General features: G+C 36.8%; 1 protein-coding gene across 1 annotated transcript in view; it reads left to right on the top strand.

Annotated features, from left to right (window-relative positions):
• Window positions 1–19764, top strand: part of PIBF1 (progesterone immunomodulatory binding factor 1) — a 133272-nt gene that overhangs the window by 97517 nt on the left and 15991 nt on the right. Inside the window, exons 14-15 of the mRNA XM_054163097.1 lie at window positions 4243–4373; window positions 12819–12903. Coding sequence (XP_054019072.1) covers window positions 4243–4373; window positions 12819–12903 — 216 coding nt within the window. The remainder of the gene's footprint in view (window positions 1–4242; window positions 4374–12818; window positions 12904–19764) is intronic.

Below are 19764 nucleotides of genomic sequence, written 5' to 3'. Positions count from 1 at the left end.
AACTATACTGCTCGCTGCCTCCAACTGCCAGCTCAGGAGGCCAGTTGTCTGGAAGACAACCTGCCTTGCTATTAAAAATTGAGGCAATTTTTGTTACATCTTTTGTTACAATATTCCCCTCCATGTCCAGTAAGGAGTGGAGGTTGTCCTTGGCCCTCCTTTTGCCATTAATGTATTTTTTGTTGTCCTTCACAGAAGTGACCAGCCTAAGCTCTAAATGGGCTTTTCCCTCTAATTTTTTTCCTACATGACCTAGCAACATTGTAATAATGAAACATTATTATAATGAAAGATACATAAACAGTGATGTTTTATGGGCTGTTTTTAACCAATACACAATTTATTGTGAATTCTTCCTAGGTATATGCTAGTAATTTGTATTTGACTAAAACATATCTTTCGAATCTTCTTGATGACATCAAGAGATTTGTCAACCCAATGTGGTTTTCAGGATTTTTTTCTATAGTATTCTTTTGCCGTTGTTAATAAAATGAGGGATTTCTCAGGATATCAGGTAGTGACAGGACTAAGGGGGATGGAATGAAGCTGAAGGTGGGGAGATTCAGGCTGGATGTGAGGAGGAAGTTCTTCACCATGAGAGTGGTGAAGCCTGGGTTGACCAGGGAGGTGGTTGAGACCCCATCCCTGCAGGTGTTTAAGACCAGGCTGGATAAGGCTCTGGCCAGCCTGATCTAGTGTGCCCATGGCAGGGGGGTTGGAACTAGATGATCCTTGTGGTCCCTTCCAACCCTGACTGAGACTATGATACTATGATAAAATCTGTGCTTTATTTCCCACTTAAATCTCACTGGTTTCCACTTCAGTACATTTCCCTTTAACCACAATGGTTTTATATTTGCTTCTAGATCTCTGATTAAAGATTCAGTGAGAGACCTTAGTTCACATTTGTGCAAAATTCCACTAGAACATCTTCACCTCATGTTTATCCCCCCATGAGGTGTGATGTAGCCCTTTCTTGATAATCTATCATATAATTGTATAATTTAAATCAGAATAGCATCTAATACAAAGTTCAGTATCTTGCAGATAGCTAATACACAGCTACTAATCCTATTACTATCAGACTCCTAAGGATAAATAAAATCTTTTAAGACCTGCTTTCTGGTAAAGTCATGTCTGGCATTCAGGTCTCAATGCTTCTTCAGATTTCTTTCTAGTAGCAATCAAAAATTACTATGTTTAGCTTCCAATCTAAATTTTGGATGAAATAACTTTGCAGAGGTTTTGAGCTGCAGTGCCAGAACTGATGGGTAGAGAATCTCTCATGTCTCAAAGGCTTTTTATGGTCTTTAGGTGACCTAAAAAGCAAATGCTGAGTCCGTATGCAGTAGAATCAATATCCTAAATACAAAAATTTATGAAGATGATACTTTTGGCTTACTGCCAAATGACTTTTTCAAGCCTTCATCATGACTTTGTATGCCTTGATTGGAACATTTTTAACAAAAGCAGATTTACATCTCACTCTGAGAATATGGGTCAAGCTGAAAAATATTTAAGTCCTCCACCTTAATAAAGGTGTCCATTCAGAGGTAAATAATAAATGTTCAATTGCAAGGTATGAGATCTCTTACTTAAGTAAATCTCATGCATCAAGACAGAAAGAAATCAGAGTAGCTTGCAAAAATGAATGCTGTTGATGAAGGATAATTTTTACGTGTGTGTATATTAGTAAAACTGATACATTATATGCGTTTAACACTTAATTATTACAATTTAATGACAACCTCTTTTAAGTTTATAAAATCAAACAGGCTACAAAGCACCGTCACAGAGAAGAAAGGTTCAGCCTTATTTTCATAACAGCAGCATGCTTTTCAGCTGATAAAGTTAGCAAGTTAATATAACTTAGCAAACCAAGCTTACACCACCTCACTTGTCCTTTCCCACTGAAGTACTTTAATTCTTATCACTGAGAACAATGAAGAACTTCACACTGTGATGACAGCATCCTTTGAAAATCTTAGGCTATCAAGAGCAGGATTCCAAACAAGATCACTTGGATTAGTTTTCTCCTATAATGGCAGTCTCAAGGTTTTGTGCTGCAGTTATTAGACCATCCTGGATTAGTACACTGTATCTTGGAATTGCCCATTTGTCATGTGCTGTCTTCCTGAAGGAGATCATTTTTCATAGCTTGTACTCTAGGAAAATAATAGCTTTATAAATTTGTTATCAATTTATTGAGGATTATTACTTTCTTCAAGAAGACGATTGCCTCATGTTTTTACTTCTCTGCAGTAAAACTTGGCATTTCACTGTGGACTAGAATAGCATGTATTTAAGTACTTTAGGATTTGCTTAAATTTGATGAAGTGCTATGTGTTTGCCTCTCATTTCATTTTTTAAAACATGAAGTGGAATTAACTCCCCTTTTAGTGAGGCAAGTAAGGTGGGCAAGCAATGTTTCACCTCTGTTCTGTTTTTTACTAAACGTGAACTATTAAGTTCTTTGCATATTTGGCAGAGTACAGAGAGAAGTATCATAGTATCAGTCAGGGTTGGAAGGGACCACAAGGATCATCTAGTTCCAACCCCCTGCCATGGGCAGGGACACCCCACACTAGATCAGGCTGGACAGAGCCTCATCCAGCCTGGTCTTAAACACCTCCAGGGATGGGGCCTCAACCACCTCCCTGGACAACCCATTGCAGGGTTTCACCACTCGCATAGTGAAGAACTTCCTCCTCACATCCAGCCTGAATCTCCACTCCTGTGTTTTAAAAATTGTGATGAGAAGAAAAATCTGATTTTAGGGAAGTCCTGAATATAACTGAAATGGTCTCGTTCTATAGGAAGAGATTTGGGGGTTGTTTATTTTTCTCTGCTTGTTTGGAACAACAATAGGACAACTGTCTCCTGAGTCTGATTTGGCAAATGCAGATTGATGAATTTTGTAAAGTAATTTGAATGTTTAATCATAGAATCATAGAATCAGTAAGGTTGGAAAAGACCTCAGAGATCATCAAGTCCAACTTACTACCCAGCACCACCTGATTACTAAACCATGGCTTCAAGTGCCATGTCCAATCCCTTTCTGAACACCTCCAGTGACGGTGACTCCACCACCTCCCTGGGCAGCCCATTCCAATGGCCAAGCACTCTTTCTGTGAACTTTCTCCTCACCTCGAGTCTGAACTTCCCCTGGCACATCTTCTTCTGGTGCTGGTTGCCTGGGAGAAGAGACCAACCCCTACCTAGCTACAGCCTCCCTTCAGATAGTTGTAGACAGCAATAAGGTCACCCTTGAGCCTCCTCTTCTCCAGGCTAAACAATCCCAGCTCCCTCAGCCTCTCCTCATGGGGCTTCTGCTCGAGGCCTCTCACCAGCTTTGTTGCCCTTGTCAGGACATGTTCAAGAGTTTCTATGTCCTTCTTAAATTGAGGGGCCCAGATCTGGACACACTCAAGGTGTGGCTAACCAGTGCTGAGTAAATAATTTTCCATTTAACTCTTTCTATTAGACCTGTTTGCATTTGATTTATTTTTCCAAGAATCTAATTGGTATTCTTGACTTCTATGTACTCCAGCTGCTGAAGCTGCTAAGTTTTCATGTGTGATTTTAATTCTGGACGGATTTGAGTGAATGATTATATTTAAATGCTCAAGATGTGAGCTGTATCATGTGAGACTTTTAAACCTAATGATTCTAATTTGTCCAGGGGAATAGGACTAGAATCAATCTTGTTGGAAAAGAACTTCAAGATCATTGAGAATTACAGTTATTTTATACTAGTCTTGTAAACATCCCATTGGATTTCACTGTTCATACACAGTGACTGATTAGAGGAAAGGGGAGTTTTCTTTTGTTATTACCATGGTTAAGTTGGGATTCAATTTCTGATCTGAAAATTCCATTGTAATAGTGTACTGTTCATAAAAACTCACCTGTGCTCAATAAGGTGAACCTGTAGTGATATTTTTCATCAATAGAAGCTGTTACATTAAAACTCTTGAAAATTCAGATTAGGGAACTGTAGAGAGTGGCAGTGTAATTGCAGTGAAAATATAATACAATTAGAACAGAAAAGTGAGCTCATAATATTCTAGATAGTAGTTTGGGATAGTTCCTTTAATATATTTTTGTGAAGTAAGAGGTTTGGGGTTTATATTATTATGCTGTTGGTAATAATTGATAATGGCTAATATTAATTAAATAATAAAGTAACTATGCTTTATAAATTACAAAATTTATAGTAGTAACACTTTTTTTTTTTGGCAGCTTGACAGAGCAAATTCTTTGTTGAGTCAAGTACAGCAGCCGTACAAATACCTCATTGACACTGTGCAGCAGAGAGATTCTCAAATAAATCTACAAAAAGAACGTATTACACAACTTGAAAAAGATACCAGGTAATCAAAATCACTGCTTCTTTATTTCAAACTGAAAGTGAAGTTCCTTACTTGTCTAACATTGGAAAAAAATTATATTATAGGCTGTGAAGTAGGAGATGTTGATATTCCATCAAGTCCAGCATTTATACCGGAAATCTAACATCTGTGATTTCACTCACTCTCACAAAAAGTGGCTTTAGGTTTGAAAAAGCAGCAATGATAGTCAGGTTTAAAGTGAGTTTGGAGCTGATAAGAGCTTTCACAAAGTAGGGCAGAGTTCAGAAGACTAAAAGGACACCAGATTTACAGGTGTAAAAAATAAAGAAATAAAGTAAAAGAAAAATAATAGACAAGTCCACCAGCAAACAGTATCAGGCACAATTGGGGCAGACTTCCTTTAGTGGAGACTTGTATTTGGAGTTAGGTCCATCTGTCAGATCTCTGATTGCTGAGCAACTTCCCACATTCATGCAGCTTTATGAGCTGTGTTTAACATCTGCCTCCCAAGTAAGCTACTATAGAATAATCTGCCCCTTGATTTTCAGGGAAGTTGATAGCTGTGTCCTGCTGCAGTACAGAAGAATTAGCATTTTAACTCTTTGATGTTTATGTGGTATCTCGGTTTAAGAAAGACACGCAGTAACAATTTGAAGCATTAATATGATTGTATTACGAAGCAATTAGGTGAAAATTACAATTTTTTCCAAGAAATCTGAAATAATCATTCTGAAATAATCATTCATACTTCTTGACAAGCTATGTCTCATAGGTCTGACTTCCATTCAGTAAGACTAGATCCTTTCTTTTTTATTACAGAGTCAAATGTTTTTAGTATTTTCCTAGACCTGATACAAGAAATGCTTCCAAGATTAATTTTGTTTTTCCATAAGTGAAAAATCACAATCTTCCCTCTTTATACTTTTCCATTTTTTGATAAAAATCATGAAAGAATTGGTCACTAGCAGATTAATTTTTTAAATTATGGTAACATGAAAATAACATTCATTATTCACATAGTAGTCCAAAAGTTGGCCAACAACTAGGAGAAAAGTGAATAAATAGGTGAGGTAATTTATGAAAGTGTGTATTTCATGCCTTTAAAATATATGAGAGATTCAATTAATTATTAGCATTGATTCTGTTGAGATTTTATGGCTGTTACAAATAAGCTGTATGCCCAGATATTCTTCCTAAATATAGCCTACAAATTAAGGAACCTAAATTAGAAGCTTTGGTCAGCTTTCCGTAGGAGGAAGTGGCATCTCCAAAAAGCGATTCAGATTTTGGATTGACTGAGTCATTTACTAGAGATGCCTGTTGCTCTCCATTAACTATAAAGGGAATTTTTGGCATCTTAAAGTGCCTGAGGTTAAAGTAGAAAATGCATCTGCACCACAGTGTGAGCATTCATGGTAAACATACCAGCAGTACTCTGCTGTGGTGAGCTGGGGTGTGCTTACCACTAGTCTGTGCTTCTGTAAATGAAAGTGTGGTCTGACAAAAATATATTTTTATCCTCAATGGTTTTGTAGCACAAAACTAACCCTTACTTGACACATCAAATGCTTTCATAAGAAGTGTTTTCCTGTATTTTTCAATATTCCTTGTAGACTAAAAATAACTGTTATTTCCTTATCACAAATTTTCCTCAATTTTGCCATAGTTTCATAAGCCAGCGAAAATGTTCAAAACAGCTTCATACCTTGAGGGTTTTGATACATCTCACTAGTCCCTAATTTTGCTAATTGTAACTTCACATTAAAACCAACATCCTAACTTGTTAGCTGATATTCCCTGGAGCACAGGAGAAATCATAACCTTGCATAAAATTGATAATATCAGTCCTTTGCTTTCCTGTAAGTGAGACAAAGGTTAGAGGAAGGGATTTCTAACCACAGAACCATTACGTTCCAGCAATCTTTGGTCATGAGGATAGCCTTTTGGAATCTTCTGATGACAGTATTAAATTAGAATATCCCTTAGGTGATTTCAGATTACTCTGCAGACCAGTCTAGCTCCCAGCTATTCCAGAACTGAATCAGAATGAGATTTAAGTAAATTAATGGTAATCCGCACCAAATACATGCCAAGTGAAGCTCTGCTGGATCAAAAGATTTAGACCACTCTTCCTATCCTTCTTACTTTATTAAACAGCATTTTGTTGCTCTGCGTGTGGAATATTTTTGAGAGAATGAGTTCAGAGAATTAATTCTCCTCAAGGAGGGCCCTACATTCTGCAGATAATGTTGATGCTATTAGAACAGTAACAGTGAAAACAATAAACATGTTTTATGAAACCTGGTTTCTCTGTATCTCAGAGCTAAGGGAAGCAGTAAATACTTGTAAAGCCATTTCAAAATGAACTTTTGTTTTTCAACCATTACCTCTAATTAATAGTTAATACTGCAGTTCTGCAGTAGCCTTTTTAAATTGAGGTTTAATTATACTGTTACACCAAGCATTTTTTTTTTTTTTAATTTTACATGCCATATGTGCATTAATTTTATTTCTGAAAAGCAATTTCTCAAGTACCAGCTAGTAGGAAAGCAACATTCGATTTTTAGTTTTCAGACAGACCTCTAACAATATTAGTGCTTTGGTTTTTTTAATACAATTGTTCTTTAAATCTCATGCTTGACTACCAGGTTGTAGACAAATTAACATAATGTTAATATGCCTGCACCCTGACAGTCAGTACTGACTCCTTAGCTTTATCCTCACAGCTGCCCTATGCTTAATCATGCTTTTCCTTCCATTGTGTTAAGTGTGCAGAATCTGTGGTGGAGGAATGTTCTTTTCGTGTAAGGTTTTTATCTCATCCGGTCATCAAGAAAGGTGGTTCCACATTATCTAAATCACAGAGCAGTCACATCTAGGTTATCAGTGCCAGTGTTCTCTGTCACCTCTTACTTAAGCTGAGTGTGGATAATTTGCTAATGAATTTGCTTTTTTTAGGCTTAATCTATAACTGGCTTCTGTGGACAGTGATGATGGCCAATAATCTCTTTTAGAACATACTCCTAGGGCGATTGGGTTCCAGCAGGTTTCCCAAGATAATGAGTCAGTAGTTTCTTGCAACCTTAGAAATGTTTTGCAGCAACCTGCAGTACTTTGTATTTCCTTGTCTGCTGAAAAGGCTGATGTGGTTTTAACTGTGTGATGACATAGTCTTGATGAAATCAGCACAAGAGGCTGTTCATGACAGCAATCTCCGTAGTCTGGGCTGTGGGTATTGTTGTGCGATGTTTTTACCATTTTTTCACAAATTGGCCAAAAGTGACTTATTATGTGGTTGATTCCTCACACTGCATCATTCTCTGAAAGTGTCATTTCTGACACCAGTTATTTCTGAAAGAGGAGTGGAACAGATGATCTTTCAAGGTTCCTTCAAACCCCTAACATTCTGTGATTCTGTGTGACCTCCAGGTTGTTACAGGTGTGTGACATTACTGCTTAGATTCAAGTGTGAAGGCACAAGTGTATTACTATTCAAAAATAAAAGGAGAGGTTGTTTAAGGGTAATCAAAGTTCTGTCAGCTGTGGCCCACATGTATGTTCTCTACCACACTCCTTCCCAACATGTAGAAATTCTCCAAGGCAGGCCACAGTCTGTGCTGGTACTTGGCTGTGGAGAGAATCGAGGTGGCCCTGGCAGCAGAACACTTTGTGTGCTTGTGCACTTAGCCGTGCACCTGCAGATGTGTTTTGGATACAAAACCTCTGGGTTTGAGTGACAGGGCATCTGTAGGGTAAATTTATAGGTGGTCCATATATCTCAAAATATTCTATTAAGTAACTCCTCATTTATGTTAGTCCAGATAGCTCTCTCCTTACTAGAAGTAAATAGCAATGGTTAATAAGAGCAGTGGTGTGTATGAGGATGACTCCTTCCTACTATAAAGAACACTCTCTAGCATACACTTCTTTAACCAGAAATAAAAACACCCCATTTAGCACTCCTCTTGAAAAGAAATGCCTTGTAACTGTGTCATGCTGTGGCAAAACAAATCTCTGAATTTCATTCTTATGTGTGTAGTGAAGTAATTGTAGTTGTACATAATTTTCTGCTAAAAACATCTAGGGTTATAAATAACTGGAGACATTCAACAGAACTTCATTCATAAAGAGAGGGTATTTATTTTAAATGCAGTTACTCAAATTTCTCTGTACCAATGGCAGGTTTTAAAAGTGGTTCACTTACCCTAAAGCACTCCTCAAAAGCCTAACTGTGTGGCAAATCTAGAAGCAGTACAAGGACTTTGCTCACTAAGAAGCTATGTACTTAAATGTTCCTTACCTAAACATTTTGGGTTCTCTAATTGCCATCCAAATATTATAAAGCCCAGCATACAGTGTTAGTTGAGTTTTTCCCATCATGGAATGGGCAATGAATCTATTTCAACACTGCTGCTGTTTACCTGAGAAATGTTCCAAACACAATTTGTAGAAATATATGTATTTTTTTCCTACAAATGAACATTTTCTGACACATATTACAACTTTTAAGAGCTTTTTGGGTTTCCTTTTACAATTTGAGAAAATAATTTCTTTTCCATTTGAACACAACAAAGATGAGTTCTTAAAGGAACCTGGAGCACTCCAATTAAAATCATTAAGCACTACTTTCCTAAATGCCTTTGAAAATCCGATCTGTGGTTATTTAATCGCACACTGACAGATCACAAATTATTCATGTATTCTCTCTTCTGAAGACCTTTTATTGGCAGAATTTTTCATACCTGCCTCTCTAACTACGTGACTTAAAAAGAAAATTTGACTTGGACTTCAGAAATTAGTTGTCTGCTCTGAGCTATTTGTCTGTAATTTCCTATATGCCTGTGTTATATATTCAGTTTTATGTACAAAAACTCCACATACATAATTTGTGTTTGATTTTTTTATCATAATAATATTTGCATATGAACATAACATGCAAAACAAAAGCCCACCAGACTGAAATTCAGTTTTCAATTTCTTAATGATGTAGTGTGACATTAACATAAAGGCACAATCCTTATTTCTTACAGCATTTGGGTACACAGCTCACTGAAAAAGAAACCTGTATTTTTGGAAATAATAAAACCCAGTAATATGTAAACCTGTGTTTGCTCAGTATGTGGAGCATAAGCATATTATACAGATCATCTAACAATAGAAGCTTACGAACAAGAAAGGAGCTAATATATTTAGACTAGAGATTTAAAAGATGGCTTAATTGCCTAAATTCAAAAGTCTTTGAAAGTCTGAGACTGGGAAATATTTGTCTCCATTCTACAGATGGATCAAGTGACTTGAAAATGTCTTACATTTAATATCCAAGCTACCTGGGCCTTAGATCCTGGGTAAACCAAAACAAAACAAGCCAGTAGTTGCTATGAGCAATGTGTATGTATATGACAAGTGTATTCCATGGTAAGTCTGGCATTCCTGGTACCTGGATTCATACCTGGCTAGGTTTTGAAAGCATGATGGAATGAAACTGGACCTCCTCCCAGACATTGTAATTTTTTCTGGAAACAAGCACACAGGAAAAACAGGAGCTGGACTGCTTTTCAGTTAATTCACCAACCTGGACTTTTGAGGCCATGGTTATATGGTGAGCACCTTCCCCACACTCAGGGCAGAGCAATTAGTGACCAGGACTGTGGAGCGCAGCGTGGTCTACACTTTCTGTGCCGTGTGAAATCAGATGTTTGTGCTGTTGAATAACTCCAGGGATATTAGATCATTTTGACACAGTCCATTTCCCCCAAATGCTAGTATGTTCTCACCCCAGAACAAATCAGTGGAACATTTATTTCAGTGTTTGGTACACTAATGCTTTAATACATCTTTGTGCCATGAAAACTTAAAAGTATGTTTAGTTAAAGATGGTCAAAAAGATCTTCAGGTGGAAGGTACATCTCTTGAGTTCAGATTTGAAAAGCTGTTTTGTTGAGACATACAGATTGTGGTTTCAGAATCATAGTAAGACAGTTAAGGCATCAGGTCACCAAACAGCAGTTTCAGCCTTACCTTCAGCTGTGGATTTCCACTGTACATGGTAAATCAAGATGTTTTGGTGATCCACATGAAAAATAACCTTTAAAAAGACTGCAGCTTCTGTACAGATCAGTGAAGTGACCTACTTACGTGTCACTAATTTTATGCTACCACACAAAGCGCAGGTTACCAGTTTGTGGTTAGGGAAGGATGTTCTAAGTATTCACTTAGGTCAGCTGAAACAAGCTGTCAAGCTGCTCTCTGATTTGTTACACTGTCAATTAAAATTGGATTAGGTTAACCTACTGTTTAATGGAAGTGTAGGGCAGTTTAAAGCTGGAATCTCCTTGACTGCTGATATCCAAGATGGCTGTGGAGAACATTTTCATAACACGGACTGAAATGGTCAGTCTTCTTCCCAAAATGGAACTTTTGAAGGTATTTCTCCTTTACTTGGTAGTTACAGGTGTAAATTTATTATTGTTGTATCTCATAACTGCTTTCTCACTCTGTTAAATGTATAGATGCCTCTTTTTCAGTATTCTTTCACAAGTACCTGAATTAATTCCTTCTGTCAGCAATGATAAAAAAAAACCCCGTAACTATTACAAAACTACTAATTCTGAAGTCTACACAAGCTTTGTTAATTCTATGTTCATATGTATGGCAGAAAACAAGTCAAATGCCACCAAATTCCTGTATTTGACCATAAAGAAAGAAAATCTGAGCTGCTCCACTTGGATCAGTCATATTGTTTAAGAAGGTATAACTAGTATGAGTAGGTTCTGATCTGTAGAGGAAATTGAATCTCGAACATGAACTCCTGATTTAGTCATGAACACTGCAGTTTATGCTTATTCAGTACACCCTTTCAGGGATAAAGGAACTTTTTTTTATTGCTTCTATAATAATTTTGTGAGTCATTCTCTAAAAAGATTGCTCTATGCTGTCAGGAAGTACAGAAATCCAAGAAAAACTGACATATCAGTAAATTACAACCCATGAACCCCAGAAAAAAAATAGTACAGCAATTTCATCATGATTAAAAATGTCACAGAAAATAAACATCTTGAAAATATTAAAATATCTTTCTTGCTTTTTCATAAATGTTACTAATTTCCTTTTAACCAGCTCAGACAACTAAGCAATTTGGCCAAAGCATACTTTTTTTTTTTCTTAGAATTAATGATTGCCTAGAAGGAATTGACAGTCGTAATTTACAGTACAGAGCTTGCAAGGAAGTGCCAGAAAATCTCTGGGGCAAAGGATGATGTTGCTTATTTGAAACAAGCGGATGACAGAATTGAAGCCGCTTGAAGAAAAAGGATGATTTATTTTGTTGATAATTTCTGGATTAAATACTGAGAATATTAAATAATTTGTGTTTGCAGCATATATAATTGCCCCATTCCATTTATAAAATCTTAATAGATTTGTCTTTGAACTCCTGATGTATTAAGTTAAGATATTTGCACTCCATCTGCAGGATTGTATTTTTCATAGTTGTTGGTTTATACTATAGTTTATACTGTACACCTATTTAGTTAAGTCATGATAATGACATATATAACATCAGTCTTCCAAGAAACTTTCCATGGCTGTTTTAGCAAACCAGATTATATACAGGCATTATGCATGCATTAGTCTGAAGTTTATTGTTGGACACTGATGTTGGTGCTAAATAGGAAAAACTGTTTAACTGTATTAGAATTGCTGCCTGTGATCAGAATGTGTGCGCTAAACATTTAAAATGTTCATGTTCTTTAACTAAGAAAATAAAGAGGAATTAAAGCTAAACTTGACATCGTGCTACAAAAGCATGCCTTCCTGTTTAAACGGGTCTCATACTTGTTTCACAGGATAAATTTGACCCCATGCATTTTCCTGGAATAGAAAATGAAAAAAAAAATCAAAAATACACTAAAAATTTCTGCAGAAACTACATGGCTAAAAGGGAGAGCTGGATGTTATTGTTCCTTGTACTCATTATTTTCCAAATTCTATATAAAGTAGCAGAAAAAGAGGTGATACTGAAGGGAGCAGCATGTGCTGCTGCTAATGATACGTACAACAAAGAAATCCATATTTTGCTATGGAAGTGTAGATATAAGCAGCGTTACTTTGCTTATAAAATGAACTCATTTTGCCTAGAAGAAACCGAGAGGTAATAACAGAAGATTCTGCTAATTTAAATTACCCTTCAGAGAATCGAGCACACATCCCCCTTCCATATTTTACAAAGATTTTGGATTGCATTTCTGTTTGTCTAAACTAGGATATTTTTATGTGTTGGTACATTGAGGCCCATTTATAAACATGACAATGTTTGAACATAGAGAGGGGTCCTTTGATACAATTACTTGAGCAGATTTTCATTGTTGCCAGTATTTAGCTTTAGAAAATGTGTGTTTTCAGCCAGAATACAAGATTAAAGGAGATTATCTGTTGCTATTACTGCGTTTCCTATCCTCTTTCTACCAGTCTTTTAAATAAAGAAAAGACAGCTTTGCTGCGTGTCAAGAATCAAATGGCAGCAGATTTGGAGAGACTTCTAAATCACCGTGAGGTAATCTTCCTGTTCCAGCATTTCTACCATAAGTGTGGGTTTTTTTTTTGCTCTCCTCAGCCTTTAACTGGGGAGGGGGGGGGAGGGGGATCATTTTAATTTAGTTTGATTTGTTGGGATTTTTTGTTTGTGTCATTTTCAGAGTGTCTGGCAGGCACTCTGAAGGCTCTCAATGGTACTCAATTATATTGTCACTTGCTAAATACTCTCTGACTGGTCTCACTGTTCTTTTCTTATACATACAACTGTCCTGCCTTGCAAAGTGTTTAGCATTTGCATGCATCTAACAAATATTTAGATAAAGATGATTAAATTATTAAATTGATAGGCATGTAGCCTGCAAGGCCTGCCTGTTTCACAGTATCCTCCGAGATCTATCCCTGCTCCCCAGTCATTAAGATCAAAAACCATGAAGAAGCATTGTTCAGTTCATTTGCAGTACACACATCCAAGTTTCTTTTCAACTCCAAAATTGGATTTGAGGAGAGGAAACAGGACAGTAGTCACACAGGTTTCATCCAGACAAGAGTCAGAGTACTTCTTTTTGTACTTCAGTGAATTTCATTTAAGCAAGAGTTGGGTGCTACTGGAATATACTTTCAGATCTAAAAGGATGCAAAATATTGCCATTTGTAATAGATACTCTGTTTGGGGATTCCTAAAAGGCTTTGTCAAGATTTTGAACAATCTTCAGACATCAGCATGTCATGAGCTGTAAGAAAAATCTTTCTGCAGATTAAATGTCTGAAGCGAAAGATAGAAATAAATAGAGTTTACCAAAGGAGTCCCTTACACAAATTATCTGAAAAGGGGAAAATAGTAATTTGGAAACTTTGCTGAAGCTACAGAATACTGAAGATGCAAAACCAAAAGCTTACCATGGGCAGTTTTAAAATGATCTCCCAGAGCTGCTGAATGATTTGGCAAAGATTTGCAGAGAAAATACAATACTGATCAAAAATCAAAAATTGTGACTGTGAGGAAAACCAAGACAAGCATATATATGCCATTATGGGACCTATCTATACAGAAAGACCATCAGATTATTATATCAAGACAAGACAACCAAGACAAGCATATATATGCCATTATCTATACAGAAAGATCATCAGATTATTATATCATTAGTTCTCTGAAAACAGCCTTTTCATTGTCTGCTTGGGAAGAGAGGAGAAGATGAGATGATTCCTTTCAAGGAATCTACAGCCCCCCTGAATTATCCTGTCTGAGATTGCATTATTACTCATTTTGATACCATTTTCTTCATAGAAAACTGACTATCCATGCACCTCTTGAAATCCTCTCACTCCACCTCCGTCTCCTTGCAATTCTTCCAAATTCCCTTTCTTAGACCAGTAAACCAAAATCCACGTCATGGATTGGTTCAAACCAGTTGGTTTCTGCTGATCATTTATAAAACCACTTTTTGTTAGAACCCAACCAAAAGAATTTCACTGACAACTGAGTCTAAGTGAGTCTTGCCTTAAGTGAACTAATTTTGGTCCCTGAGTGAAGATCTCAAACGTGAAACAATAACCCTAAAAGTTAAAAGAAAGCAACTTCATAAAACTTCATAAATAGCTTGCTTTTTTTTGGGGGGGGGGGGGATGATTTTTTTATTTATATGAAACTCACAGGTCTCTATTAATGTAACAGAACATATTTCAAGCACTTCTAGATGATTTATAAGCCTTATCATTACAGTGATATGAAAAATACTCTGAAGGAATCGTGACTTTATTGTATAAACATGTTGTGAATTTTCATAATTTCTAATATGAGAGGCCCTTAACAGGATAATTTCAAATTAATTTCTTTCAAAATTTCTGTTCCTACTCGTTCCCTCCCAAGCAGTGTTGCTGCCAAGTAGTTACTCTTCAAAGTAGTTATGCCTTGGGTGCCTAATTTTGGTAGTGTCCTACCAATCATCATGCTGTGGTGGGTATAGCACACATGCATTGCAGCTGATTAAAATCAGTAGAAAGTGATAGATAAAGGTAAGATTTAACAAAGTTTTGTAAGCAGATTGCAACATTTCTACCTCAGCTGTGTGGCACTGTTTACATCCAAACAGCATTAGCCCCTACAAGCACCCTCATAAACTATTCCTGATACACAACAGTTTGCTCCTTTGTGTCACTACATCTCTTTACATTTTTAAACTGTGGTAAACAATGCAAGCATGGATGAGTGTGACAGGCTTTAGAAAAAGAGCTAATACTTGAGTCTGAAAACATTACTGTTTTGTCAAATTTCTTTTTACAGCTGTTTAAAATATGCTGTATTAGTCATATCAATTTACCTAACAATAATAATATGCTTTTTTCAGGTAATCTAAACAAAAGAATTTAAATACTTAAAAAGAAACTTCAGGAGTTGCATGTTTGTGGGAAGAACATTATGATATGCACAGAAAACCCTAAGGGACACAAAAATAAGATAAAGTTGTTTCAGTAAAAATATGTGAAAACAACCTTTAGCTTTGTGTGTGTGTGCACATGCTCAACTTTTGTCATTTCTGCTTACTGCCAATGCAGCATTTTATTATCTTTTTCTCCTGTTCCATGCAGACCTGTTCCAGTAGTTTTATAGTTTATGAAGTTCTCTAAAAGACAACTATCTCATGTATTGAATTCTTTGTACAGGATAGGACGATTTTTTGCCATCTTAATACAAAAGCTAAATATGCAGTAACATCACAATTTCACAGTAACTGTCTCTGCTAATAGGAAAAAAATATCCAAATTTTCTGATCTTGTGTTAGTGAAGGCAACTTTATTTAGCAAAGGTATGTGTTGCTAAGTAAAAGCAGAATGAAGTCTGTAAATGCAGATAAATCGGTATGTTTGCAGATGAAACCAAGCTGGGTGGCCATGTCGATGTGCTAGAGGATAGGGAGGCTTTACAATGGGATCTGGACAGGTTAGACTGATGGACCAAGGCTAATTGTATGAAGTTCAACAAGGCCACGTGCCAGGTCTTCCACCTGGTCACAACAACCCTATGGTAAGCTACGGATGTGGGGATGTGTGGTAGGAAGGCTGTGACTCAGAGAGGGACCTGGAGGTTCTGGTTGATAGGTGACTGAATATGAGTCAGCAGTGTGCCTAGGTGGCCAAGAAAGCCAGTGGCATCCTGGCTTGTATTAGAAACACTGTGGCCAGCAGGAACAGGTAGGTGATCAACTCCCTCTACTCAGCACTGGTGAGGCCGCATCTTGAGTACTGTGTTCAGTTCTGGGCCCTTCACTACAGGAGGGACACTGAGGTGCTGGAGTGTGTTCAGAAGGGCAGTGAGGCTTGTGAAGGGTCTGGAGCAGATGGCCTACAAAGAATGTCTGAGGGAGCTGAGGTTGTTCAGTCTGGAGAAGAGGAGGCTAAGGGGAGACCTCATCATGCTCTACAACTACCTGAAGGGAGATTGGAGCAAGGAGGGGGCCAGCCACTTCTCCTTGGTGTCAAGCAACAGGACTAGAGGAAATGGCTTCAAACTGTGACAGGGGAGGTTCAGGCTGGATGTTAGGAAATAATTCTTCACACAGACAGTTATCAAACATTGGAATAGAATCAAATCGAAATAGAATCAAATAGAATAGGAATAGGAATAGAATTAACCAGGTTGGAAAAAAACTTCAAGATCATTGCATCCAACCTATCATCCAACACCATCTAATCAACTAAACCACGGCACCAAGTGCCTCATCCAGTCTCTTCTTAAACACTTCCAGTGATGGTGACTCCACCACCTCCCTGAGCAGCACATTCCAATGGCCAATTACTCTTTCTGTGAAGAACTTCTTCCTAATATCCAGCCCAAACCTCCCCTGGCATAGCTTGAGACTGTGTCCTCTTGTTCTGTTGGTGGTTGCCTGGGAGAAGAGACCAGCCCCCATCTGGCTACAACCTTCCTTCAGGTAGTTGTAGACAGCAATAAGGTCTCCTCTAAGCCTCCTCTTCTGGTCTGGCCAGGGCAGTGGTGGAGTCAGTGTCCCTGGAGGTGTTTAAGCAGCTTCAGCAGACTTAGGGACATGGTTGGGTCAAGGGTTGGACTGGATGGTCTTGGAGGTCTCTTCCAACCAGATGTTTTCTGTGGTTCATGCAATTTGAAAACTATTAATTATGGATTTATGTGTTGTGCACATGCTATTGTGCAATATGATTGTTATCAGTCTTGTTTAGTCATTGCACATACTAAACTGTCATGTCTTGTTAGGAATTACCTTATTGCTCTTGTGTTTGCAGTAAAAACATTAGAATTCCTGACCAGATAAACCCAAGGTATTTAATAGTTAGCATAAAATGAAGTTTAGGAATGTTAAAAATATAAGAAAAATGCCAAAGCAATGTTAATGCTGTCATAGAATAGAATAGAATAGAATAGAATAGAATAGAATAGAATAGAATAGAATAGAATAGAATAGAATAGAATAGAGCAGGTTGGAAAAGACCTTCAAGATCATTGCATCCAACCCATCTTCCAACACCATCTCATCAGCTAAACTTAGAGCAACATGTTTCAATAAGTACACAGTTTTGACTTAAGGTATTCCAACCTGTGTGGTCTCAGACTGTATTAACTCTTTTTAATGAAATGTTAAGAGTTTGAGGTGTTGGGAGTTTTTATCTACTTGTGATATCAACTGGTTTCATCATGCTTGCTTTGGGGGTAATTGTAACATTTTATACACTATTTAAATTAAGAACTTATATTCATGCTTAATCTTACTTCCCTTTTTACTTAATTTTGGGAAGAAAAAAGTACTGAAACCTGAATCTTGGAATAATTTATATAGGGCTCTTAAGTGAGGAAAAAAGTTACACTAGATATTCATGTAATAAAGTACTTCATTATTTCAGATTATATAGACAGCTAGTTTGATGATGATTATTGTATTTTGCTGTGGGAGATTAAAGTCAAATGTGGTCCTTTGACTATATACATTTTTTAAAGGTTAGGCCCACCCATGAATGAATAAAATTCATTTTTTTGTTTGTTTGGTTTTTGTTTTGTCCTGCCCAAATTCTTATTTCTTTCCTGTGCTATTATTTCCTTCTATCTGTTTTTGGGTTTGGCATTTTTTGGTGTTTTGGGGTGGCTTGAGTTTGATGGTTTTTTTTCTTTGTTTTTGTTTGTTTGAGGTTTTGGTTGTTTGTTTTTAAATTATTTAGTAAATTAATGTGGAAAACTTTTTAATCCAACTTCTCACTTAAATTATTGAGACTTGGAGGGTATGAGAAAATGTCTTATCTTCTTCATATGAATACATGCAAAGTCCAGTATTTGAGAGGCAGTTCAATGGCATTATTGTGAATTATCAGTATCCAGGATCATGTTGAGATTATGTTCTTAGAGGTTGATAATAAAGCCTTCATAGTGTTGCTGTCCTCTGAGCTATCAGAAAGAACTTAGGTAGGCAGTATTGTGATGTAATTTGTAAATCCCTTCTTGCATGACAGCAAGTACAGTTAGTACAGCCAAATTTCTCTAGCTTATTTCAGAATAAGACATTATATATGTTTTGTCAAGATAACCAGTATGGTGGTTTAATTGTTTTTCCAGACCTATCAGGAGAGCGTGAAACATTGTTTGGAGGAACAATGGGGTCTCCTCTAAATAACCTTCTAGTAAACAGTCTTGTGAGGTTTTTTGAAAAAAAAGGATATTTCAAATCCAGATTTTTTTTGCATTATTATTTGTAGCCTGTGTTCCCTTTTTAATCATCTGAACTTTACACTTTTGACCCTCTATCTTTAACTCTGGATAGCCAAGCCATAACAAAAAAAGACTTGTATTTTTGATGTTTCCCACTCTAACGTCATCACTTACCCCTAGATTTGGCCCCTTGTTGCCCTAGTGTCATTGTATTGTCAGGAGGAACAAGTAAGAAGGATGCTCCTTCAAAGCTTTAATTAAGATGAAATTATACATTATGCCTGAGTTGGTCTAATACAATGCCTTACCTCTTTGCTTCTGATTCTCATTCTCTCTCCTCCTCGTGCACCAGCTCTGGCACATCTCTAATGCTGCACTGGGACCATTCAGATCACTAAACAGAAACCTAACCAGACTGAAAAAAGAAAACCACAAAAGTGAATTGCTGTCTGTTAGGCTAGCAGTTTAAATCACTTCTGGAAAGGGTCCAGCAAGAAAAAGAGCAAGTGAAAATATTTATATGTTAATATTACTTTCCTGAGAAAAAGAGGACATTTTGTGTCCAAAACTGAAAAGTATAGCACACTAAGAGTCTGTGGCATCCTGTGTCTACATCCAAACTTTACCCTTTTATACACATAACAGGAGTCCATAACTTAAAGGCACCAAAGTGCCATTCTCTGTTAAGTGCTAAAATTAAATTGGATGATTTCACTAAATCTTTTTAGCTGAAACTCTTGATCTATGATTCTTTTTATCTAGGATGGCTTTTTTTTCCCCCTTCTCTTCCAACAGGCAGGCTTTGACTAAAAGAAATATTTACCATGAGCTCTGTGATCTTGGCACTTCCATTGCCTTTCATGCTTGATGCAGTTACTAGTATTTGGGAACATCAGAAGTGGAATTTTAGGCTTTATCCATTGGCTTGCAAACTTCAGATGAAAACTTGGAAGAGCAGTCTGTCAGCACTCAGATGTTTGGCAAGAAGTTTCAGTAATAATTTTCTGAGGTTACATTTAAGAAGTTATAAATTTCCTATGCTTTGATGTGTGTCATTGTATTATTTCTTCTGATATTTAAGATTCAGATGTATCATAGTAAAGAAAATCACTAAAGCACACAAATAAATTATGTATTTTAGCTTTTTGTAGTGTAGAGTGTAGAAATTGTCTTCCAGAACCCTGAAAATTAACCAACTTGTTTATAGTT

This window comes from Dryobates pubescens, chromosome 7 (assembly GCF_014839835.1).
Source record: "Dryobates pubescens isolate bDryPub1 chromosome 7, bDryPub1.pri, whole genome shotgun sequence".
Classification (NCBI taxonomy): Eukaryota; Metazoa; Chordata; class Aves; order Piciformes; family Picidae; genus Dryobates; species Dryobates pubescens.
The sequence above is the reverse complement of the archived record's forward strand: the minus strand, read 5'-3'. Positions and strand labels throughout refer to the sequence as shown.